This window comes from Cyphomyrmex costatus, unplaced genomic scaffold (assembly GCF_001594065.2).
Source record: "Cyphomyrmex costatus isolate MS0001 unplaced genomic scaffold, Ccosl1.0 scaffold241, whole genome shotgun sequence".
Classification (NCBI taxonomy): domain Eukaryota; kingdom Metazoa; phylum Arthropoda; class Insecta; order Hymenoptera; family Formicidae; genus Cyphomyrmex; species Cyphomyrmex costatus.
Genome location: NW_017276489.1, coordinates 798,941 through 824,473, shown reverse-complemented (window position 1 = coordinate 824,473; position 25,533 = coordinate 798,941). Strand labels below are relative to the sequence as shown.

Sequence of the window (25,533 nt, the reverse complement as noted above, 5' to 3'; positions counted from 1 at the left end):
AATTTTATTTTATATATATATATATATATATATATAATACATATTTCTTTTTAATTTCAATTATCTTTCTTACAAAATTATGAACAGTACGTACCTCAGTATACAATAAATACCATAACTTACATTCAGGAAAATTTTGATACTTTACAAAGGTTCTCTCAACAGCTTCGATAGCTGCTTTAATTAATATTATATCACCATTTGATTTTGCGATACAATAATCCAGGCAACATTTTTGTATGTGTGCTGTGATGAAGTTTGGATTGTATTCAAGAGCCTTTTCAAAATCAAGTTTAGCTTCGTTTTCTCTGTGCATAAATACATGTGCCTGAGAAAACGAAGTAGTGTTTATATTATAATATGTACATCTAGGGTGCGTTCAGAATCGTCGTCTGGATGCACCCAGGTGTGGCTTTATCCTTGTTCACGAATGATAAACAAGGATAACATGACACCTGGGTGCACTTAGATGATGATTCTGAACGCAGCCCTATATGTGTGAAAAAAAATATGCTCAATGTTAATGTTCATAATACCCATCCTCTATGATAATAGATGTCGCTACATGTTGAATTTATACTAATGGCCAATTCAAAATCCTCGAAAGACTTTTCGAAATACTTTAATTGCATATGTAAGTCCGCTCTCTTTATCAGGACGTTTATCCTTAAGTCATCGGACAAATCTTCGTTGCTCAGAACGTTTTCAAAATCTTGAATTGCAGCACTATAATCTCCCATAAGTAAGTAAAATGTAGCTCGTAATAATAGTATCTCTAATTTAGTTGAAGATAATGTCTCAAATTCCGGACTTTTAATAATTTCCGTACATAACGGTATTATATCATCATATTTCTGATCCTTGAATGCTTTAAACGGTTTCTTGAAAAATCTGATAGATTAAAAAAGTGAACATTAAAGTTCATTACACAAAACAATTTTTTACCTATACTTAATTACTTACTCTGGAATATTTTCTGGACATTGAAGTCTACAAAACACTGGATCCTTAGAGAAAGTCATAAAATATAATTCAATCGAATATTTAATTGGCATAAGTAACTTTTTTTGCATCCAACTTTCTTCAGCGCATTGTATTTCTAAAAATAATTTTTACGGTAAAATCAAATTTTTGATTTAATTCATTTTATCTTAATTTTTAATCTAATTTACCGAGGACAGTATTATATTTAAGACTACGTAGTTTGATATGTAACTCACGAAACTTGTCCAAGACCTTATCTGCCTTTGAAAGAGAAACATGATCAGAAAATCCTTCGTCAACACACACTGCAATCCAATCTTTTATGGCGGCTTCCAAATCTCCAATTTGCTCCAAAACATGTGCCCGACGTCGGAAAGCTTTCGTATATTCTGGATTTAGTTCCAACGCTTTTGTGCAATCTGCTTTTACAGAACTATATTTTTTCTGTAAATTGTAATTACAATTGTATACATACTAATACACTATCGTAAACTTCAACATTCAATTAAAACTATATTTTTATGTTATGTTCTTATTATCAATATCACCAATTTTATTACCAACTGCTCATACGCAGCAGCTCTGTTTTGATAAAAAATTGCAAGATTCGCGACATTTTCCTTTGGACAGATGTCGACAGCTTTATTATACTGAACTATAGCTTCATTCTGCTTTCCCATTTTGAAATATACATTTCCTACGTTGTTATACTTCTGCGCTTTTTGTAAAAAAGTCTAAAAAAAAAAAGAGTTTACTTAAACCAGACAAAAACTTTCTACAGTACATCATTTATACACGCACGCACACAATGTCTCTATAAGGGGTATTATGAGTGTATTTCACGTAAACAAGAGAATATATTTCACACAAATTCTAAAAGAGACTGTAAAAGTCTCGATTGAACGAAAGATCCATTATCGTGCAAACCACGTATTCAATTATCTCACTATCATGAAGTTCAACAATGCTTCTAAATAACATTATTTAGAAGCTAAAAGGCATCGAAAAATACAACATTAATAAATATGCAAGGTATTCTTTTTTAACTGTGGATAAATAGATTTTCGTTAAACCAATTGTTTTGAAATAAAATAGTTAGTCTTGACCTCCAGTTGGACAGCGGAAGAAGTCCTTTTAAGCCAATCGGGTTTTTCCACATTTTGAATTTTGATAAAATCAGAAATCGACCGAAGAATTGGAGGAATGCTTCCTAATTCATTCTTTACATCAAGTTGTACTTTTGCAGAGTTTCTCAAGATGTATATTTGTAACAATTCCTTGTATGTACAACAGAATATTAAAGCCTTATCAAGTAATTTTATTGCTTTTTCAAAATTTTCTCTGAAAATAATTAACACAAAATATTTTCATTGTATCTTGAGAGATTCTTTATGTAAGTTACATATGTAATTGCATTTGGTTTATTTTCAAATTCCAATGTATAAAAATTATTAAAAACAATTAAGCTGGAAACATACCTTCGAATTTCAAGTTTTCCTAATTCTTTATATGCAGTCTCGCATTTGTAATCCAATTCTATCGCTTTGTTAAAATATTCCATTGCTTTATCAATATTATCATGCCATTGTAATTGCAGTAAGCCTCTTGTTTCAAGAATAACCGCATACTCCGGATATTTCACTATTGCTTTAGCAAGACAAGCATCAGCTTTTTTAAAGTTTAGGCATAGTTCTGTTTCAGACATTATCTAAAAAAATAATTGAAAATGTCATCAATGAATCAAAATGTGTACAAAATAATGGTAATTTCTTATTCTTATTACTTCTCAATTCTATTTATTCTTTAAAAAAAAAACTATAAATAATCGTACGTACGTCAGCATACAACGTATAACAATAAATACTTTCAGGAGGATTTAGGAACCTTTTAAAAGCTCTTTCGAACTTTTTCACTACCACTCTGGTTAATCTTAAATCCAAATTCTCTTCCGCTAATTTAAAATCTACGTAACATGTAAGCAAATATGCCATTCCGAAGTTTGAATTGCATTCAACGGCTCTTTCAAAATCTCGCTTAGCATCGTCTAGTTTTTCCATTAACAAATATGTCTGACAAAAAAAAAATGATAAAAATATATTGTTACGTTATTTTATAATGTACATTTACATACATAATACAGAGAAAGTGCTTAATATTAATGTCTAATACCTGTCCTCTTTGATAATAGATATCACCATAACGTGCATTTATACTAATGGCTAATTCGAAGTCCTCGAAAGCGATTTCTAACATCTCGAGTTTCACGTACACACGCGCCCTTTTTATCAGAGCGCATATTTTTACGTCATCGGTTGCATCTTCACTATTTAGTATACTTTCAAAATCTCGAATTGCAGAAACGTAATCGCCCAAAAGTATATAAAATGTAGCCCGTAATAATAATACCTCTAGTTTAGACGAAGATAATTTATCAAATTCGTCACTTTTAATGATTTCTGTGCACAGTGGTATTATATCATCGTATTCTGCATTTTTTAACGCTTCTAACGGCTTCTTAAAAAATCTGATAATAAACGTTGTATTTATTAAAAAGTAAACACAATTATTAGAATAACACTTATCTATTCATACTTACTGGGGAAAATTTGTTGGATGTTGAAGTCTAGAAAATACTGGATCTTTAGGGAAATATTCAATGAATATTTTGATGGTATACTTACTTGGCAATAGAAACTTTCTGTTTGCCAAATTTTCTTGAACCTGTTGTTCCACTAAAAACAATTTTAACCTCAAGTTAATTTCTCTGTTTCTATGTTTCTCAATTTCTATTCAAATTTGCCACAAATACTGTTTTATTTAATACCAAGTTTGACATATAATTTACCAAGCTTTACATAGATCTCATGTAGTTTTAAAAAGGAAGTTTTATTCGAAACATCTTCGTGGATACACACGATAAACGAATCTTTCAAAGCGGCTTCCAAGTCCCCTGTTTGCTCCAAAGCACGTGCCCGACGTAGCAAAGCTTTAGTATATTTTGAATTTAGTTCCAACGCTTTTGTACAATCTGCCTCAACAGAACTGTATTTTTTCTACAAGTTGCAATTACAATATAATTATGTAAACAGACACACACCACATTGATTTTAACAATTGAAATGATTTTTATATCATGTTTATTATTACTATCAATAATTTTATTACCAATTGTTCATTTGCAGCCGCTCTATTTTGATAAAAAATCGCAAGGTCATCCACTTTTTCCTTTGGACATATGTCGATTGCTTTATTATATTCAGCAATAGCTTCATCATATTGTCTCATTTTGAAATGTACATTTCCTATGTATTTATATTTCTGTGCCCTTTGCAAAAGAGTCTAGAACGAAAGAGTTTGCTTGCATCAGTCATGAATGTGATCATTGGTGATCATCTTTTAATTTATGATAATTTCAGTAATTATATAGAGTGTCCGGAAAATCGAGGCCAATACTTTGAGAAGTAATTCGGGAGCCAAAAAGGAGAAAAAAAAGCTATAAACATACATTCGAAAATAAGTCGTTTCCGATTTCTAATCACTTTTATGTTAAAAAATTGAAATTTATTTTTCATAATTATAATCATAATTGATTCATATCTGGTGATCTTGGGGGCTAGGTAATTAGAACCTTCACGCCCTATCCATCTCTGGCCATAATTTCGATTCAAATGATCTCTGGCTACACGGCTGAAATGCGCGGATTCATGCATGAACCATATGTTTTATTAACCGTATTATTAAAGGGACGTTTTCAAGAAAGTGACCTAACTCTTCTCTAAGAAATCGTACATAATTGTTGAAACACTGTGAAATAAATTATAATTGTAATTATGAAAAATAAATTTCAATTTTTTAACATAAAAGTGATTATAACTCGGAAACGACTTATTTCGGGACCTGTGTTTATATAGCTTTTTTTCTCCTTTTTGGCTCCCGAAGTATTGGCCTCGATTTTCCGTACACCCTCTATAATGCCATGGAAAACAACGAATTATTTCGTTGAAATTTCTAAAAGATAATATATACTATAAAAGTTCTATCAATTGATGAGAAAATCTATTATCATGTGCAAATTGTACATTTTATTATATCTCATTATTATAAAGTTTAGTAGTATTTGCAGTCAATATTTATAGAAGATTATCGCTTGTAATTAATAGAACATTTAGACATCAATAGTACATATATTGATATCAATACGTTGAAAAGGAAATATATAGTTTTGTTTTTAGGAACTAAGAAACAGACGTTCATGTAAGAGATCAACTTTTTTAATTTCGGATAAATGGATTTTCGCAATCTATTAAACTCTTCCAGACAAGTGATCTTAACCTTTTGCTCAGTCAGAGGAGAAGATTTAGATGGTCCATCCTTGCTTCTTGTATCAAAAGTACCACCTTTGCTGCTATGTTCCATCTAAAAGTATAATTTCGCAATAGAGAAAATGACACAATCACATTTTTTTTTAATAACTTTTAAATATAATCCTCAATCTCAGTATAATCTCTTTATCTTATAAGTTTTAAGTAATTGTTTAGGTTAATAGTAATAAAACTTATTAATTAATTAATTTGATATTGATTTAATATCAATTTTAATTAATTTGTTTTAAGAAATTATTTCCAAACTGTTTTACAAAAATATTTAAGACCAGCTAAATATATTTTTCTTTTTTTTTCCAGCTTTTTATTTAAGTAACTCTGAATAAAATAATCCACTCTTGAAGATTCTAAAAATATTTTCTTTTAATCCTAATTTCAAAATAAAATAGACATTAGTTATACAATGATATTTCAGACCCTGTATTGTCATTCCATATTATAGATGCATAACAAACGAGGGACTTTAAAAGTTTTCATACAGGACAAATAAAAATTTATAGCTTGACCGATTAAAGTTCTTATTTCCTAAAAATTTATATTTAAAGAAGAACAAATTCCAGAGTCTCTAGATGCAGCCTTGTGAACAATATTATAAAAAATGAGAATTTTTTTGATTATTTATCATAATAAATAATCAAAATAATTTTAATCAATTAATTATGTAAAATTATAAATATAATATTATAAAACGTATCGGGTTACAGAATCTTCATCAGTTAACAAATTGAAACTTTCAAATTCTACATTGTAAACTAACTATGAGGTGTCAAGAGACCAAGTCAATAAATCAGACATTCTTTTTGTATATGTCATCATTAGAGAGTAAGAAACACACCATAAACAATGATAAAAATTATTTAAAGACTCTATAAGCCGAGACGTTTTAATATATTCTATTAATTTTATTAATTGATTAAAATTGTTTTAATTATTTAAATATCCTATTTGTTCGTTTTTAGTCATTTCAAACTTTTATATTTTAATAAAATAAGACTCTATAATAATAAGAATAAAACAAAGCAGAATAATTGAAGATACATAAGAGCCAGGTATGTAATAAAGAACGCTTAATTTAAAAACATAAAAATAATTACATAAACAAATATTTCGATGTCGATCAGGTCATTCTCAATGTAACAATAAATACATTCTAATTACAAAATTATTGGAAATCTATAAAATATTGCTTTTATATTTTACTTTGTAAATATACAAGTGTTACTTTTACATGTTTATTTAAAATAAAATACATACGAATTACCTAGATACAGCAAAAAATTAAAAGTAAACGTAATAGCGTTTCGTCACTCTTCATAACTATTTTTGTAATTATCAATGACGTGATTTGAATTTTTGCTATCAAATAGTATCTATTACTACAAACAAAACTTAGCGCTCTCTCTTTCTAAAACACTGTCATATCTCTTGGCTTGCGTTCCGTTGCATGCATAATGCGCACGAAAAAAAAAACATTTTATCCTTGTTTAACACTGTGAACAACAAGGATAATATATGGCTGCTTTCCAGCTACGACACAAGTAGACACTGTGTTAGCGGGGAGCACAGACTTTTGCATAACGCATAAAGCATGTGCATAAGGAATTTCATTGGTCCATTTTCTTATGCATGAGTCAATGGACCAATCAAATTCTTTATGTATATGGTTTATGCGTTATGCAAAAGTCTGTGCTCCCCGCTTAACACAGTGTCTGATTCTGTCCTTGCTGGAAAGCACCCAAAATCAGTTCAATACTTCCCTCTCACCTCCTCCCACAACTGTGTAAATACATTCGAACCTACGCTCGAAAACATCACTCAAATGCCCGTATATTATTTTATCCTTCTTGTTCATCTAACAAATACACGAAGGCACCCAGATGACGCTTCCAAACGCAGCCCAAGAGAGAACAGGAGAGGGAAACGTATTAAATTCGAAATCAGCTTGATTTACGAAGATCGTTAGCTTATGTCAGAACCAGTAAAGTTCAACACAGTAATCTCAATGCTTTTGTTCATGATTATTGCTAACACGGTCCGAACAAAGAGACACATACGCGTACCTTGGCATTGTTAGATACCTTCTTCTTCTTATTTTCCCTCTTTTTCTTCTTATGTCCCATGGATTTTGGCTGAACGTTGTTGGACATGTTTTTTTCGCCGTGCACATTATCTGCCATCTTTCAGAACGTGCGTACGACTCTCGCATTCACGACTAACGAACACTAGCGTCTTTATTACAATCGCGTTTATAAATATTTTTATAAAAACAAACTCAGTGTAAAATATACCGATGCTTGCCAGCAGCCTTCGTCTTCTTTGGGGAAGATACTTTCAAATAGTATAGGGGCTACGCAGAATAAAAGGAATAGGGAAGAGAGAATAAGCATTTCAACCTATCAGAAATCATATACTCAACCAATCAGAGTTCGCCCTCAAATGCTAAGAAGTGACATGGCTTCTTCCATACATGCAGCATAGCTGACTAGCTGTCAAACTATATTGATATTGAACATCGTTTAAATATCGTTTGAATATCGTTTATTCATTTAGTTTAGTTTTGTATAATATATTATAGTTTGCAGAAATGCCAGCGTATCCGAGATTATAAAAAATATATATGTTCGGTTACGTTGCTCATAGATTCCGCAATCGTATAGTGATTTGGGAGTTCCCACGAAAAATTTGCCAAATCCATCATATAACGATTGGATTTGCACGATATCCCGAGGAAATTGCAATGTATCTCTCTGAAAAGCTGCAAAATGTAACAGAAATTATAGATGATGAATTTTTTAAATTTCACGGTACTTCTTTCAGTAAAGAAAACTTTTGATAAAACAGATGTATAATGTAAATTTAGTATTTTATTATTATTCTTACATATTTACTTTCATATATTGTTGTATTACACGGTTTTTTAGAGCATTATTAAGTATTAATAGTCTGATCTTAGTACAGCGTTTGAATCTCGTGCAACATTTAGGGGCGAAATTTGATTGGTTGCTCCAGTATTCAGTCGCCATTATGCGCAATGGTACACCTTGTTTTCTTACATCATGGAATAAACAGTGTGCTGTGTGTATTCCACAGTACATGATTTCTGATAGGTTGAAATTCTTATTCTCTGTCCCTCTTATTCTGCGCAGTCCTAATGTATATGTAGGGAATTCCCCAACCTTACTACCAAAGCCCATCTACTCCCACAGTCCCACTACTCGCAGAGTGACCGTGATAAATGTGCGAGCAAGAAAGACATCTCAATAGGTACGTTCAGTGAGCCCGGATCCTCATACGGGCAACAGCGCTTTGACACCAAACGCTGATTGGTGAAAAACCGGTGGCGAGGGTAAAATTTACCCCCATAACCCGTTTTTCACCAATCAGCGTCCGGTATCAAAGCGCTGTTGTCCGTATGAGGATCCGGGCTTACTCAACAGTTGAGTGAGCGCTCGCTGTTATTGGTGTATTCTTCTAGATCTAAAATTCTGATTGGATGATCTACAAAAATACACCAATAATAGCGAGCGCTCACTTAACTGTCGAGTCCGCTGAACGCGCCCAATGGCGATGGATTCTAACAGAAAGTATGTTCACGTTGATATATTTTCTGCACTATCTTCATTTTCTCTCTTTTCAACGCTCAAATATATGAGGCTATTATGCGCAATAAATATACAAGTCTACACTTATACGAGGTTGTGAACCCAACCTAATATAATACGAAGATTGGAGGATTAAATAGGAGGCCAATTAAAACACATTATTTCAATTTTTATTATTTTGTACATTTTTATTTCATATAAATTTGACAAATAAAAAATAAAGAAATTTTAATTCCTGTTAATTTGATTGGTCAAATTTCAATCTTTAATCTCTATCTTAGTCTCATTTTACAGCTTTAGATATTGTGACCCAGAGAAGACCGAAACATTGCCCTACCTAATTATATATACGTATATCATATACTGTTTTACTAACTACTAAAGAGAGAAGTTAAGAGATTTTAAAAACTTTATAAATCTTGCACACAAAATATAAATGTCAATATTTACGCACACAACAAACTTACAATCTTACAAAATAAATTCAAATCATTCTGAAAAGTCGATTACAAACTTCAGTTGCTAACAAGTATTAAAGACTTTTATATATGCAGTATACACACAAAATGTAGTTAAAACAGTGTTTCAATATAAAAAAAAAAACTTGAACTTTTAATATAAAATAATAATGCATACTTTAATCTTTAGGACACTTATGCGCGCACATATGCGTGTATGTATCGTGTTCAAAAGTGACATCTTAATATAAAATCTTAACTTAGCACACATTTGCTGTAATCTTCTGTTTCTTCCAAGTATTTGTAAAGTAGTAAATCAAGATTAGGATTGAAAGAATAAGAATGTGTAAACTGATTTTTTACTTTAAGTTCTACAGTTGCTAGTTCTCTGAAACAGTATACGCGTAGCAGTTTCTTAAATTCATGACAGTATACTAAACTTTTATCGAACAATCTTACTGCTTCTTCTATGTTTCTCCTAAGTTAAAAAAAAATAGATTCAGAATATTTTTTATTAAAATATCTTTTTTAATGTAAGTCACATATTATTCAAGAAATTATTACTTGAATAATACTATTCAAGTACAGTAATTATGAGAAATGATTGTAAACATACCTTCTTAATTCTAAGACTCCTAACGCTTCATATGTACCACTGCAATTTTTATCTAATTCTATTGCTTTGTTAAAATATTTCATAGCTTTATCCAAATTACAGTCCCAATGTAATTGCAAAATGCCTCTCTGTTGATAGACTAGAGCTATAATAGATATGTCCTTCGGATATTTCTTTATTATTTTAGTAAAATAAATATGAGCCTTTTGATATTGTCGAGTTTCGGACATCATCTAAACATAATTAAAAATTTCAACAATGAATCAAAATGTATGCGGTGTAAATGATAATTTATAATATCCTATATTTTGTCATTTCAATTATTTTTCTTAAAAAATTATAAGTAGTTGTATATACCTTACAACAAAAAAGATAATAAAATGTACATTCAGGAAGATTTGTACACTTTTCGAAAATTTTCTCGAAAGCTGTCACAGTCGCTTCGACTAATCTTACATCTTTATTTAACATCGCAATACGATAATCTATGTAGCATTTATGTATGCATGCCATGCTAAAGTTTGGATTATATTCAAGAGCCTTTTCAAAATCACACTTAGCTTCATTTAATTTGCCACAGGATATATATAACTGAAATTATAACATAATCTTTTATTAATTTTTACTAGTACTTTTTTAAACATGGCCGGAGACACTACCGCGTCTCCTAATGTTGTCACATTATTTTATATGTATGTTTACATGCATGCGAAAAAAAATAAGCTTAATGTTAATGAGCTTAATACCAGTCCTCTGTGATAGTAAATATCACTATAATGCGGATTTATACTAATGGCTAATTGAACATCCATGAAAGCTATTGCTAGATTCATGTTCATGTAATTTAAATGAGCCCTCTTTATCAGGACGTTTATTTTTACATCATCGGATACATATTCGCTGTTCAGTATACAATCAAAATCTTGAATTGCAGGATCGTGCTCGTCCAAAAGTGCGTAAAATGTAGCTCGTAACAACAACACCTCTAGTTTAGTTGAAGTTAATGTATCAAATTCCGGACTTTCAATAATTTCTGTGCACAGCGATATTATATCACTGTATTCTTCGTTCTTTAACGCTTTTAATGGTTTCTTTAAAAATCTGATAAGAAATACATTAAAAAATAAACATTACAATCACACAAAAACAATATTCTGCTCAGACTTACTCTGAAATATTTTCTGGACACTGAAGTTTAGAAAACACTGGATCTTTAGGAAAACATAAAATATACATTTTCACCAAAGGTTTACTTATAATTCTTATAAATAACTTTCTGTTTCTCCAATTTTCTTCAGCGTGTTGTCTTCCTAAAAATAATTATAATTGTAATTCAAACTTCTGTTATGTTTCAAATCTTATTCTAGTCCGTCATGAATAAAGTTTTACTTGATACACAAAGTATTTTTAATATATAACTCACCAATCTTTTCAAGGATTGTTTGTTCCTTTAAAACGGAAATAAAATTAGAAAATCTTTCATGAATACACGCGATATGTATATCCTTCAAGGCTGCTTCCAAATCCCCTGTTTGCTCCAATACACGTGCCCGACGTAGCAAAGCTTTGATATATTTTGGATTTAGTTCCAATGCTTTTGTACAATCTGCTTTCACAGAACTATACTTTTTCTGTAAATTGTAATTACAATTCTACACACAGTAAACACGTATACCATCATTAACTTCAACAATAAATTGATATCAAATTTTCACAGTATTAAGTTATCACGAATATCGTCAATAATCTTATTACCAATTGCTCATATGCAGCTGCTCTATTTTGATAAAAAATCGCAAGTTCATCTTTATTCTCCTTGGGACAAATTTCGATTGCTTTATTATATTGAGCAATGGCTTCTTCAAATTTTTTCATTTTAAAACACACATTTCCTTCGTTCTTATACTTCTGTGCTCTTTGTAAAGGGGCCTAAAACAGAAAAATTTGCTTGCATCAAACACTGAAGCACTACCTCTTTAATGTAATGTTTTTATACACACGCACGCACATAATGCCATTATGGAAAGTGTCTCGAGTTATTTCATTGAAGTTCTAAGAGATCAATTTATTTTCTCTCTCTCTCTCTCTCTCTCTCTCTCTCTCTCTCTCTCTCTCTCGCTCGCCCCCTCCCTCCCACCCTCTCCGCGCGCGCGTGTATGTATTTCATAATTTTATCAAGTTCAACTATATATGATATTTACAGACAATATGTTATTTACTAAAGATTATCGGTCGTAATAACGACGACATTTAGATATATTAATGGTATATTATCATTATCAACATAAGGAAAATATGTTAAAGATGGATATTAAAATCTTGATATTTTTAGAATCTAAGACGTAAACACTCATATGATGAGATACCACAAAAATTATTAATTACGGACAAATATATTTTCGCAATGAATGAAGGACGATTCCATATAAAGTTTTTTAACCTCCGACTCTGCTGTGGGAGAAAGCACTTCGGGTGGCTCATCGCTATTAACAGAGATATGTTTGTCGAATTCTACGGCATTTTGTTTATCAAATCGAAAGTATGACAGAAGGAAATGGATAATATGTCCAAATTGATTATTTCTATCAAGATGCATCTTTATAGCGTGTACACTGTATATGTACAGCATTTCCTTGAATGTACGACAAAATGCTAAAGCCTTCTCAGATAATTTTATTGCTTCCTCCATGTTTCCTCTGAAAGAAAAAATGAATTTAAAATATTTTCATTAAATATCATCAGGTTCTTTACGTAAATACATAACTGCTGATAATTTCTTTTGAAAATTTTAACGCACAATAACTGTAAGAAACAATTATATTTGAAAACATACCTTTGTATTTCGATCGTTTTTAGTATTTCAATACATCTGAGCTTGCCTCCAATAGAACATGTCTCCAATTTTAATGCTTTATTCAAGTATTTCTCAATGTCATCAATATTACTGTTCCACAATAACAAATAAATAATTGCGTAATCTGGATTTTTCTTTATTGCTTTAATAAAATAAGTATCAGCCTTTTGGTACTGTTGAGCTTTGGACATTATCTATAAAAATTGAAAACTATAAATAAAATATTGTAAAATAAATAAAAATGTGTATAACGCAATATCAACGCTTAATCACTATTACTTTTTTTTTAATTTTAATTTTTTTCATCCCAGATTATAGGTATATAATTATACGTACCTGAGCATATAAAACATAACAACATATACATTCAGGAGAATTTGAGTACTTATCAAAAGCTTTTTCAACGTCTCTCACAGTCATTTCAGCTAAATTTAAATCTTTGTTCAATACCGCAAAATGATAATGCGTATACCATTTTTGCATGTGTGCCGCACTGAAGTTTGGATTGCATTCAATGGCCTTTTCAAAATCGCGTTTAGCTTTGTCTAGCATTTGAATGGCCAAATATGCCTTAAATAACAAAATAGTATCGTTACACTGTTTCGTAATACGTAATGAAATTACATGTATGTGACAAGAAAAACATGCTCAATGCATAATATACCTGTCCTCTATGATAGTAAATATCGCAACAACTTGGATTTATGGTAATAGCTAATTCCAAGTCATTGAAAGTAAAATGTTGCAATCCGATTTCTCGATGTAGATTTGCTCTTTTTATCAAGGCGTTTACCTTTACGTTATCATGTGCATCTTTGCTAGATAAAATAATTTTAAAGTCATCGCGTGCATCATCATACTTTCTCCAAAATAAGTAAAATGTAGCTCGTAATAACAGCACCTCTAGTTTAGAGGAAGGTAATGTATCAAATTCGGGGCTTTCAATGATTTCTGTGCACAGCAGTATTATATTATGATACTCTCCGTTTTTTAATGCTTGTAATGGTTTCTTGAAAAATCTAATAACAAATGCATTAAAAATTGAACGTCACAATTACATAAAAACATTCTTTTTTCCTATTACTTACTCTGGAATATTTTCTGGACATTCCAGTCTGGAAAGTACTGGATCTTTCAAGAAAGCTTTAATATAATATATTTCTATGGCATGCGTAGTTAGCATAAAAAAGTTTTCGCGTGACGAGTTTCTGTCGACTTGTTCCACTGAAAATTTTGATTATAAGTCGTAATAATATTTCTGTTATTTTTCAATCTTGTTCTAGTCCGCTATAAATAGTATTTTATTTAATACTAAAAGGTACTTTTAATATGTAACTCTCACCAAGCTTTTCTAACATCATTTCAGCCTTTAAAAGGGAAGCTTGATCAGAAAAGTTTTCGTGAATACAGGCGGTAGACATATCCTTCAAAGCGGATTCTAAATCACCGGTTTGTTCCAAAACTCGTGCCCGACGTAGCAAAGCTTTAATGTATTTTGGATTTAGTTCCAATGCTTTTGTACAATCTGTCTTTACAGAACTATATTTTTTCTGAAAGTTGCAATTACAATCGTACATACAGTAGCACTTATATTACCACCAACTTCAATCAATCGAAATCAATTAATTCTTATGTTAAGCTTATTATGAATTCATCAACAATCTTACCAACTGTTCATACGCAGCAGCTCTATTTTGATAAAAAATTGCGAGTTCATCCTTATACTCCTTAGGACAAATGTCGATTGCTTTATTATATTGAGTAACGGCCTCATTATACCTTTCCGTTTTGAAATATATATTTCCTTCGTTTTTATACTTCTGCGCTCTTTGTAAAGGGGTCTAAAACAAAAGAATTTGTTTGCATCATTAAAGTAAGGGAGAATGTCCTAAATCGGACCTTTTTAATTTAAATAAATACGGTTAAGCAGATTTGCGTACTATTTATAACGAAAATCCTTATGGGACACCGAACATGTGACAACAGTTTGGCAGTACTCTGTCGTTTACAGAATAGACGCAAATATGTATTTTCGGCTATCATGCAAACATTTTTTTAAAATAGAAAATCTTGTAAATTATTATTTAAAAGATGTTAAAAATTTTGAACGGTAATTGATTTAAGATAATTAAAGAGTGTAAAACTCAAAAATATCAAGAGTCTTGTGATTATTTTTGTGGTTTATTGTAAAATTTATTTCATCGTTCGAAAGAATCCGTGTTTCAAATCGAACCTCTCTTTGAGTATCCAAATCGGACTTATACAAAAAAACACTAAAAAGGCAAGTAAGCTAGCTAATTCATCGCAGAAAGGTTTGCTACAACCTGGTAGTATTGGTGATCGACCGACCAGATCTGGTCTAAGAAACAATAAATCAATAAAATATCATATGTCATTAGACTCAGATTGATGGAATTTTTTATTGATTTTAATTCTAATAATATAAACTGTATTTTTATCTTTGAGTCTTAAATTGTTCGTTTTTAGTCAATACTAACAAAATTTAATTAAAATATTTTTAAATTCTATCCTAAAAAAAGTTCATAAAAATAGGAGAGGTCCAATTTGGAACTCATAGTTCCAAATCGGACTGGAAATTGCATTTTTCCTTTTTTACATTACACAGGTAAGAGGTATGTTAAAATGGTCTCAAGCAAAAATGAAGAAAATTAAATGATCTTTCGAACGACATCATTAGTTTTATGATATATCGGACTTTATTTACGCCTTGTTAAGAACAATAACTGCAAATAGGTTCGATTTAGATCACTCTCCACTATTACCTTTTTAATATTTACGGTAAGTTTATAGATAAATATAATGCGCCATTATTATATATATGGGGCATTCCACGCCAAATCGGCCACTCAAAAAATTTGGATTTTTGATTTGGCTGAAATTTTGATATATTATAGTACCCCATCGCAAGAAGCTATCATGATTTTTTTTTAATTTTTTATGAACATAGTTATGAGATATAAATTTTTTTAAAAACTCGCATTTTTCAAAATTCGCAATCTTCAAATGCCTATAACTTTGCGAAAAATAATCCAAATAAAACGTTTTTTTTTTTTTAAATTGTGTGTTTTTTTCTCTAGTTTTCAAAAAAAATATCAAGAAAAGTTTCAAAATTGTTTTTTAATTTTTTTTTTAATTTAATGTAAAAAATTATTAATTTTTTAAAATATGACACGTTCAATTTTTTTAAAAAAATTCTCATAAAAACTTTTATTTGATAATTTTTAAGACTAATTTGATCGTGGGCAAATTTTTCCTTCTATTTTTTTTCGAATTAATTTTTTTTTAATTTTGCATTATTTTACACGATAAAATAATATATAGGTATAAACTCGTGACTTTTTCTTTTTCTAAAATTTTCGGTTCATTTTCAATGTAATAACTTATTTTTTTATATTTACCTATTTAAAAAAAAGTGTTTCCGTGATGGATATTACTTTTATATTAAAATTATCGTTTTCTTATTATGAATTTTTTTACAATATAATTTTTCATTTTTATAAATTGTTACTATTGTCCAATCTTATTTGTAAGAGTACGGCTACACTTCTGCATGCAAGAATTAAGCTTGCATCTACAATTACTAAAGTAATTGTAATTGTACATGCAAGCTTAATTCTTGTAAAGTAATTGTACAATTACTTTAGTAATTGTACATGCAAGCTTAATTCTTGTATATGTAAGAAGTATAGCCGTACTCTTACAAATAAGATTGCACAATAATAACAAAAATTATATATAAAATTAGACTCTCGAAAATTTCAAATAAATAGTTTACCAACCATATATGGTTTTGATTGTTGACGATGAGAGTGACCACTTTCCTACTTCTCCATGACTTTTTCGCGAATATACTACTGAGGATGGCTCGGATGTAAGCCGAAACGTTTAGTAATGTAATATATTTTTTAATTGCTAATAAATATTTGTTTTTATAATTTCACAATACTAACAGCGATTATACTCACAATAATAACAATTTATAAAAATGAAAAATTATATTGTAAAAAAAATTCATAATAAGAAAACGATAATTTTAGTATAAAAGTAATATCAATCACAGAAACACTTTTTTTTTAAATAGGTAAATATAAAAAAATAAGTTATTACACTAAAAATCAACCGAAAATTTTAGGAAATGAAAGAGTTACGAGTTTATACCTATATATTATTTTATCGTGTAAAATAATGCAAAATTAAAAAAAAATTAATTCGAAAAAAAATAGAAGGAAAAATTTACCCACGATCAAATTAGTCTTAAAAATCATCAAATAAATCTAAGTTTTTATGAGAATTTTTTTTTTAAATTAAACGTGTCATACTTTAAAAAATTAATATTTTTTACATTAAATTAAAAAAAAAATTAAAAAACAATTTTGAAATTTTTCTTGATATTTTTTTTGAAAACTAGAGAAAAAAACACAATTAAAAAAAAAACGTTTTATTTGGATTATTTTTCGCAAAGTTATAGGCATTTGAAGATTGCGATTTTGAAAAATGCGAGTTTTTAAAAAAATTCATAACTCATGACTATGTTCATAAAAAAATTCAAAAAAAATCATGGTAGCTTCTTACGATGGGTACTATAATATATCAAAATTTCAGCCAAATCAAAAATCCAAAAGTGGCCGATTTGGCGTGGAATGCCCCATATATCCCGCAACTACCGCATTTAATCTTAAGAACGTAGTTTTGAGAAAATTTTATGAGAGAAATTCTAATAAAAAAATGTCGAGGCTATAATAGTTTTTAAATTAATCGCATTTAAATTTCACTAATCATAGAGCTGAGATTTCGCGCGCTCAGGCATGACGATATGACAAGTGGTGAATGTACCACGAGAGCCCCATAAACATGCAATATTTTTCAGAATGTTGTTTGAAAAAACATTTGTACATTTTTAATTATACACACATGTGCGTAATTAATATGCATAATTAATCTCGGGAAATAGTATATCGTAAAATATCAATTCAATAGCAAAATATTACGATATCAGCTGTCAAAATAAATTCGTAACTATGTTCATTTGTCTCGCATGGTAAACATTTTTGTGATAATATCGATAAACTATTTTTGACGTAAAATAAAATTATTATAATTTTACAATATGGAATACACAAATGAAGAGTAATGTGACATGTTACTCATTTATGGCGAATGTGACAGAAATTCACATGAGGCTAGACGTATGTATGTGGAACGTTACCCTAATTATACACATATGTGCGTAATTAATAGTTAAAAATAATATAAATAATAATAGTTAGAAATACGTTTGCATCTGGGTGTCTACGATTAGGGTAACGTTCCACATACATACGTCTAGCCTCGTGTGAATTTCTGTCACATTCGTCATAAATGAGTAACATGTTACAATACTCTTCATTTGTGTACTCCATATTGTAAAATTATAATAATTTTATTTCTGTTACAATTTTATTTTACGTCAAAAATAGTTTATCGATATTATCACAAAAATGTTTACCATGCGAGACAAATGAACATATAGTTAAATTTATTTTGACAGCTGATACATAACGTAATATTTTGCTATTGAATTGATATTTTACGATATACCATTTCCCGAGATTAATTATGCATATTAATTACGCATATGTATGTATAATTAAAAATTAAAAATGTACAAATGTTTTTTCAAACAACTTTCTGAAAAATAATGCATGTTTACGGGGCCCTCGTGGTACATTCACCACTTGTCATATCGTCATGCCTGAGCGCGCGAAATCTCAGCTCTATGATTAGCGAAAATAAGGAAGTCTTAAATATAAGGTCTGACTATGAATGCGGGCCTCTTAATCTATCATTTTAATATTTTTGAAATTCAAGAAGCGAACGTTCATAAGCGCAAAAGATACAAGAGAGGATTTATTTTAAATTAAAAATCCTCCCTGATTTTGAATTTCGGACAAATATGTTTTCGCAATCAATGGAGAACGCTTTCATATAAGGCACAATGATGTCTTAACTTCCAACTCGGTTGCAGGAAAAAGTAATTTGGATGGCCCATTGATGTCTATAGAGATATGTTTGTCGGTTACCTCCGCATTTTGTATATCGATGAATCGAGAGTAGTACGACCGAAGAAAATGTATGATATATGTCATTCGTTCTGCAAGACTTCCACGTATACGTATGATATCTACACTGTACATGTATAGCATATCTTTGAATGTATGACAAAATGCTAAAGCCTTCTCAGATAATTTTATTGCTTCCTTCACGTTTCCTCTGAAAAAGAAAAAAAGAATTTAAAACATTTTTATTAAAATTTCACCATATTCATGTAAGCCACATATATAAATGCAAATAATTCCTTTCAAAAATTGCAACGTACAATAAATGTAAGAAATATTTATAATAAAATACGTACCGTTTTATTTCGAGAAATTTTAATATTTCAATGCACATAGTCTTTCCTTCAACAGAGCATGTCTCCAATTTTAATGCTTTATTCAAGTATTTCTCAGTGTCATCAATATAACAGTTCCACAATAACAAATAAACAATTGCGTAATCTGGATTTTTCTCTATTGCTTTAATAAAGTAAAATAAGTATCAGCTTTTTGGTACTGTTCAGCATTGGACATTAACTATAAAATATAAATACTAAAATAACGCTTGTTATATTTTAAAAACAAAAATGTGATATTGTAATGTCGGTATTATAAACATCTAACAGTTAATATAGATAACAACGTTTTAAAATTAGACGAATCATAAAGATACTTTTTCTGAAAGATACTTGTCATTTTTATCGAATCACCCTTTATCACAAAAAATTGGTGTTATTTATGGTATGGTTGATAGAACACTACTGTCTAATTCTGAATTTCATATTAAAAATATTGAGTTTTGCACCACAATTTCATTGAATAACAATTATCCCTTGAAGTTGATTTTTAATAAGATACAAAAAAGAATTGATTTTATATTAAATTTTAAATTACATACAACACAATTTGAGAATCAAAGTAATTGTATTGATATTCCTAACAAAAAACTTTTTGTATTACCATATATCCCAAAAATTACAAATATTACATCAAATTTAAACAATGATGTATTTACTATAGGAATTAAGAGTAATAAATTAAACAGAATTATTAAAGCTCATAAAGACAATACGGCGGATACTTTACAAAAGAACAATGTCGTTTATAAAATTAATTGTAATGATTGTAATTCTTCATATGTTGGCCAAATTAAGAGAAAATTGATTACAAGAATAAAGGAACATAAATACAACATAAGAGGAGATCCTTCGAAATATTCTGTTTTGTCGGAACATAGCATTCAATATGATCATATTTTTGACTGGAACAATGTTCAAATAATGGATGTTGAATCTCATTGTAATAAAAGACTAATTTCAAAAATGCTTTCCATTAAAAAAACAGGAGAATGGTAGATACAAAAAGACACTGAAAAATTAGACAAAACATATGACTCTGAGGTAGTGAAATTGCCTTGTCAAGTCATGTACACAGGATGTTGATGTGTGATGATACGATATATTTATTATCTCGCAGTTTTTGAACATGGCCGGAGACGCTACCGCGTCTCCTGATAAAATGTACAATTTTTCTCTTCTAGAAGTGTACATGACTTGACAAGGCAATTTCACTACCTCAGATTTTTATCGCACGAGTCAACTGGTATTTCTTTCATTATAAACATATGACTGTTTGTTTTGATTATTACCATCTTAATAACAAACAAGTTTTGACATTTCGACAACCAAATCATATATCAGGAGACGCGGTAGCGTCTCCGGCCATGTTCAAAAACTGAGGGACGCTACAAATCTCTTATCCCGAGCCACCAAAGTCCATTTTTGGTTCCTTTATTCTTGTGACAACTGTTTTACATAGAACATCTGTGTTTGACTATATCATTTTTATTGGAAGAAAGAAAATTGAACATAGAGCATCTGAAATTTCCATAAGTTCTATACACTGAGTTATTGTTATTCTCTTTTTACTATTTTATCAATTTAAAACTTATAATGTTATCTCAGAATCATGATGCGGATATCACTTTATGGGATAATTTTCTTTCACTAATGACTTTGACTAAAAGAAGATGGCTATTAGACGGATTTTCATATATTTTATTTTTTAATGTTAGTTCTTATATTGATTATATGACTGAAGAGGACTTCTGTATGAGTCAAAATGTTTCATAATTTGATTAATGAGATGATTATTAATAAAAATTGTTCATCTGATTTTTCCTTGCTTGTTTATAATTAACCGACATTACAATATCACATTTTTGTTATTATCTATAAAAATTGAAAACTATAAATAAAATATTGAAATAAATAAAAATGTGTACAACGCAATATTAACGCTTAATCACTATTCTTTTTTTTTTATTTTAATTTTTTTTCATCCCAGATTGTAGGTATATAATTATACGTACCTGAGCATACAAAACATAACAACATACACATTCAGAAGAATTTGAATACTTATCAAAAGCTTTTTCAACGTCTCTCACAGTCATTTCAGCTAAATTTAAATCTTTGTTCAATACCGCAAAATGATAATGCGTATACCATTTTTGCATGTGTGCCGCACTGAAGTTTGGATTGCATTCAATGGCCTTTTCAAAATCGCGTTTAGCTTTGTCTAGCATTTGAATAGCCAAATATGCCTTAAATAACAAAATAGTATCGTTACACTGTTCCATAATACGTGATGAAATGACATGTGTGCGACAAGAAAAACATGCTCAATGCATAATATACCTGTCCTCTATGATAGTAAATATCGCAACAACTTGGATTTATGGTAATAGCTAATTCCAAGTCGTTGAAAGCAAAATGTTGCAATCCGATTTCTTGATGTAGATTTGCTCTTTTTATCAAGGCGTTTACCCTTACGTCATCATGTGCATCTTTGCTAGACAAAATCATTTCAAAATCGTTGATTGCAGCATTATAATTCATCCAAATAGAGTAAAATGTAACCCGTAACAACAGCACTTCTAGTTTAGATGATGGAGATAACGTATGAAAGTTAGAGCTTTCGATGATTTCTGTGCATAGCGGTATTATATCATGGTACTTCTTATTTTTTAACGCTTGTAATGGTTTCTTCAAAAATCTGATAACAAATGCATTAAAAATTGAAAGTTAAATTTACAAAAAATATTCTTTTTGCCTATACTTACTCTGGAATGTTTTCTGGATATTTAAGTCTAGAAAGTATTGGATCTTTACAAAAAGCTTTAATATAATATATTTCGATGACATGCGTGGTTGGCATATAAAACCTTAATTGGTGTGTTGTACACTCTGGGACGTGTTGTTCCACTAAGAATAATTTTCATTGTAAGTCATATTTTTTATTTTTCAATTCATATTCTAATTTATTATAAATAGTATTTATTACTAAATGTTTTTTTAATGTACAACTCACCAAGTTTTTCCAAGATCATTTTTGCCTTTAAAAGTAAAATTTCATCAGAAAAGTTTTTGTAAATGCAAATAGTAGTGATATCCTTTAAAGCGGCTTCCAAGTCCCCTAATTGCATCAAAATACGTGCCCGACGTAGCAAAGCTTTGATATATCTTGGATTTAGTTCTAAGGCTTTTGAACAATCTGCCTTTACAAAATTATATATTTTCTGCAAATTACAATTATAGTTGTATAAATAGATTTACACCAATTAATTTTCACAATCAACTTAAATTTGATTTTTATGTTTTGCTTTTATTAACAGTATCAATCTTTTTACCAATTTCTCATACGCAGCTGCTCTGTTCTGATAAAGTATCGCAAGATCGTCGACGTTCTCTTTTGGACAAATGTCGATTGCTTTATTATATTGAGCAATTGCTTCATTATATTTTCCTGTATTAAAATGTACATTTCCTGCATTCTTATATTTCTGCATTGTCTGTAAAGGAGTCTACAACAAAAGTTTACTTGTATTCCGAAAGTGCTATTTCTTATCTTGCAGTTTATGATCATTTTATAAGAATATGTCTATAAGATATAGCTATTAAAAAAATACTCTAAAAGGTTTTAAAATATAATTTCTCACACAAAAAGACAAAAACTTCCAATGACTATACAGAGTGTCTCACAATTACAATTGCATTTTTTTCTTAAAGAACGTATTTTAAGATAATTTTATGACAAGAATTTAATACAAAAATGTCGAGGCTATAATAATAGTTTTTAAATTCAAATAATTAAGTTTTTAAATTAATCGCAATTAAATTTCATTAATCACAGAACTGACATTTCGCGCGCTCAGGCATGATGATATGACAAATGGTGATGTACATACATATCATATGAGGGCCCCGTTAACATATGCAATATTTTTCAGAAAGTTGTTTGAAAAATGTTTGTACATTTTTAATTTTTAAATATATACACATGTGCGTAATTTATATGTATAATTAATATCGGAATATATCGTAAAATATCAATCAATTCAATATATAAAATATGATATGTATTATCTGTCAAGATAAATTCGTAACCATGTTCATTTATCTCATATGGTAAAACATTTGTTATATCCATGGTATAAATACCATGGTTATATCGTCATGCCTGAGCGCGGGAAATATCAGCTCCTTGATTAATGAAATTATGATTAATTTAAAAATTATTATAGTCTCGAAATTTTTATATTAAAATTCTCATAATAAAATTATCTCAAAAACGTCTTTTAAAAAAATGAGGTAGTTGTGAGACACCCTGGTATATCTGAAACGACTTACAAGGGGAACCCCAAAGCTGGTACCCTTGGATTACCCTGTATATCTGAAACGACTTACAAGGGGAACCCCAAACAAAGCTGGTACCCTTGGATTTAGATACCAATTTTTTTTTTGGTAACTACAGATAAAAAAATTTTATGTTTAGTGGTTTTACCACATAGTCCGTATTACACTATTATTAATATCTAAATTCAAGGGTACCATTTATAGATCTGGACATGAGATGATGATGATGATGATGATGATGATAATAATAATGATAATAATAATGATGATGATAATTATATTAATAATTATAATAATCATTATAATATATAATATATTTATTATAATTGCAATACTTATTTCTAATAATGATTATTATTACAAGTATTCAGCAGTGCTTGCAGATATTATTTACTGAAGCTTATATCTTTCGTGATAACAGGCATCTAGGTATATCAATAACACAATTATGCTACTGAAGATACAAGGGAAGTAAATCAATTCATGACACTGACACTTTTTAAGATCTAAAAGACAGTAACAAATATGATATTAAAAAGAATAATGTATGTTTTCTTGTTTATTTCAAATAAATGAATTTTCACGATCTAGTCAATCTTTCCAGATAAGGCAAATGATCTTAACCTCCATCTCAGCCACAGGACAAAACACTTTGGGTGGCCGAATATTACACTTCTTTCTTGTAGATTTACTTTTTCTGCTATGCTTTATCTAAAAAATGCAATAAAACAAACTTTCTGTTTACTTAGGATTTGATTTTCTTTTGCAATATAAACGATAATAACATATGAATACTTTGGAATATTAATAACTTAATAATTTACTTATTATACTATATAATTATACATATACATAATATAGCTTTAAAATTTAATATCTTACTAATAATTTTTTTGTTTTCCTTAATGTTTCTCTTATATATTTTTAATTAATAATTACCTTAACCAATATATATACTGCAGTATCTTATATATTGATTAAATCAATGATAAATAATCTATTAGAACTTTTAAAATTTTGAACATGTTTTCTTGCAATCACAATTTAAACAAAAATATATAAATATAAATATATAATATCAATAATAGACTATATGACTATAATATTAAAACTACGTGTATATCTTAATAAAATAGTACAAAACATACATATATTGTACAAAAATAGCATGCAAAAATAAAAAAACAAAAAAAAAGATTTTTGTACAATTTGTTTTACATGTTTTTATGACAATGTTTTTGGCAACATTGCATTATTTTTCTTTTTCTCTTTCCCTGCATGATCTGCTCTTTTCAGCTCACAGTTCAATTTTCTGGAGTGCTATTCTGTAACCTTCTGTACACGCCTACTGGTAGTTGTTTTGCATAGCGTTTTTATTATGCAAAATATTTGCACAAAATACATAACAATAACTAGATACTGACAGACATGTACAGAAACTTACAAAATATCACCCCTGCTATTCGACGTTAATATTTGAACTCATATCACATATTTGTGTTCCTTACAACGCTCAAATGTTTTCTAGCAAAGTTGCTGAATGTTGCTAAATTTATCTGTCACATCGTCATATTTCATTTTATTTAATCTGGAGACACGGTGTAGTGTCTCGGTGCTAAGCCCCAGGTGCAGTGATATTTAATCACTTCAACATTAAATATCTTTCCAAAATGGCCGTTGACTTTACTTTTTTTATGTATGATTATTAAAATCATAATTTTTTAAACTATTATAATCTCGTTTTCGAGACAAGTCTATGATAAGATTTGTATATAGTTCATCAAAGAAGCATCTCTGCCTTTTATCTCTGTCATTAATGGCGTCTTCGATCTGACAGAGTTTGCT

At 29.4% G+C, this 25,533-nt stretch overlaps 2 protein-coding genes and 1 pseudogene across 2 annotated transcripts in view; all 3 read right to left on the bottom strand.

Moving 5' to 3' along the window:
* LOC108774252 (uncharacterized) overlaps window positions 1-7,593 on the bottom strand; it is an 8,554-nt gene extending 961 nt beyond the window's left edge. Inside the window, exons 1-14 of the mRNA XM_018540314.1 lie at window positions 7,427-7,593; window positions 5,317-5,400; window positions 4,150-4,323; window positions 3,819-4,037; window positions 3,581-3,705; window positions 3,154-3,508; window positions 2,820-3,053; window positions 2,463-2,692; window positions 2,091-2,325; window positions 1,545-1,718; window positions 1,221-1,428; window positions 964-1,099; window positions 537-891; window positions 95-328 (exon numbers count right to left, since the gene is read on the bottom strand). Coding sequence (XP_018395816.1) covers window positions 95-328; window positions 537-891; window positions 964-1,099; window positions 1,221-1,428; window positions 1,545-1,718; window positions 2,091-2,325; window positions 2,463-2,692; window positions 2,820-3,053; window positions 3,154-3,508; window positions 3,581-3,705; window positions 3,819-4,037; window positions 4,150-4,323; window positions 5,317-5,400; window positions 7,427-7,543 — 2,880 coding nt within the window. The 5' untranslated portion in view covers window positions 7,544-7,593. The remainder of the gene's footprint in view (window positions 1-94; window positions 329-536; window positions 892-963; window positions 1,100-1,220; window positions 1,429-1,544; window positions 1,719-2,090; window positions 2,326-2,462; window positions 2,693-2,819; window positions 3,054-3,153; window positions 3,509-3,580; window positions 3,706-3,818; window positions 4,038-4,149; window positions 4,324-5,316; window positions 5,401-7,426) is intronic.
* A 2,088-nt stretch (window positions 7,594-9,681) lies between these two features.
* Window positions 9,682-18,316, bottom strand: LOC108774251 (uncharacterized). Its single transcript, XM_018540313.1, has 15 exons — window positions 18,191-18,316; window positions 14,564-14,737; window positions 14,233-14,446; window positions 13,985-14,120; window positions 13,561-13,915; window positions 13,233-13,466; window positions 12,876-13,090; window positions 12,483-12,738; window positions 11,798-11,971; window positions 11,466-11,673; window positions 11,211-11,352; window positions 10,789-11,143; window positions 10,400-10,633; window positions 10,043-10,275; window positions 9,682-9,904 (listed from the first exon to the last, which is right to left on the bottom strand). The coding sequence occupies exons 1-15, from the start codon at window positions 18,314-18,316 to the stop codon at window positions 9,682-9,684; spliced, it is 3,279 nt and encodes a 1,092-aa protein (XP_018395815.1).
* Window positions 18,317-18,877: 561 nt separating this feature from the next.
* Window positions 18,878-24,318, bottom strand: LOC108774250 (mitochondrial import receptor subunit TOM70-like; annotated as a pseudogene).
* Window positions 24,319-25,533: the final 1,215 nt, after the last annotated feature.

Bases quoted from the DNA above. Each gene is read 5' to 3' on its own strand.
- LOC108774251 (XM_018540313.1), bottom strand. From the start codon at position 18,316: ATGGAGTACACAAATGAAGAGTATTGTAACATGTTACTCATTTATGAC. The intron at 14,447-14,563 runs GTAAGATTGTTG...TGCAACTTTCAG, and splicing joins CTGCTGCGTATGAACAGTTG to AAAAAATATAGTTCTGTAAA. The intron at 11,674-11,797 runs GTAATAAGATTA...TACAATTTACAG, and splicing joins CAGCTGCATATGAGCAATTG to AAAAAGTATAGTTCTGTGAA.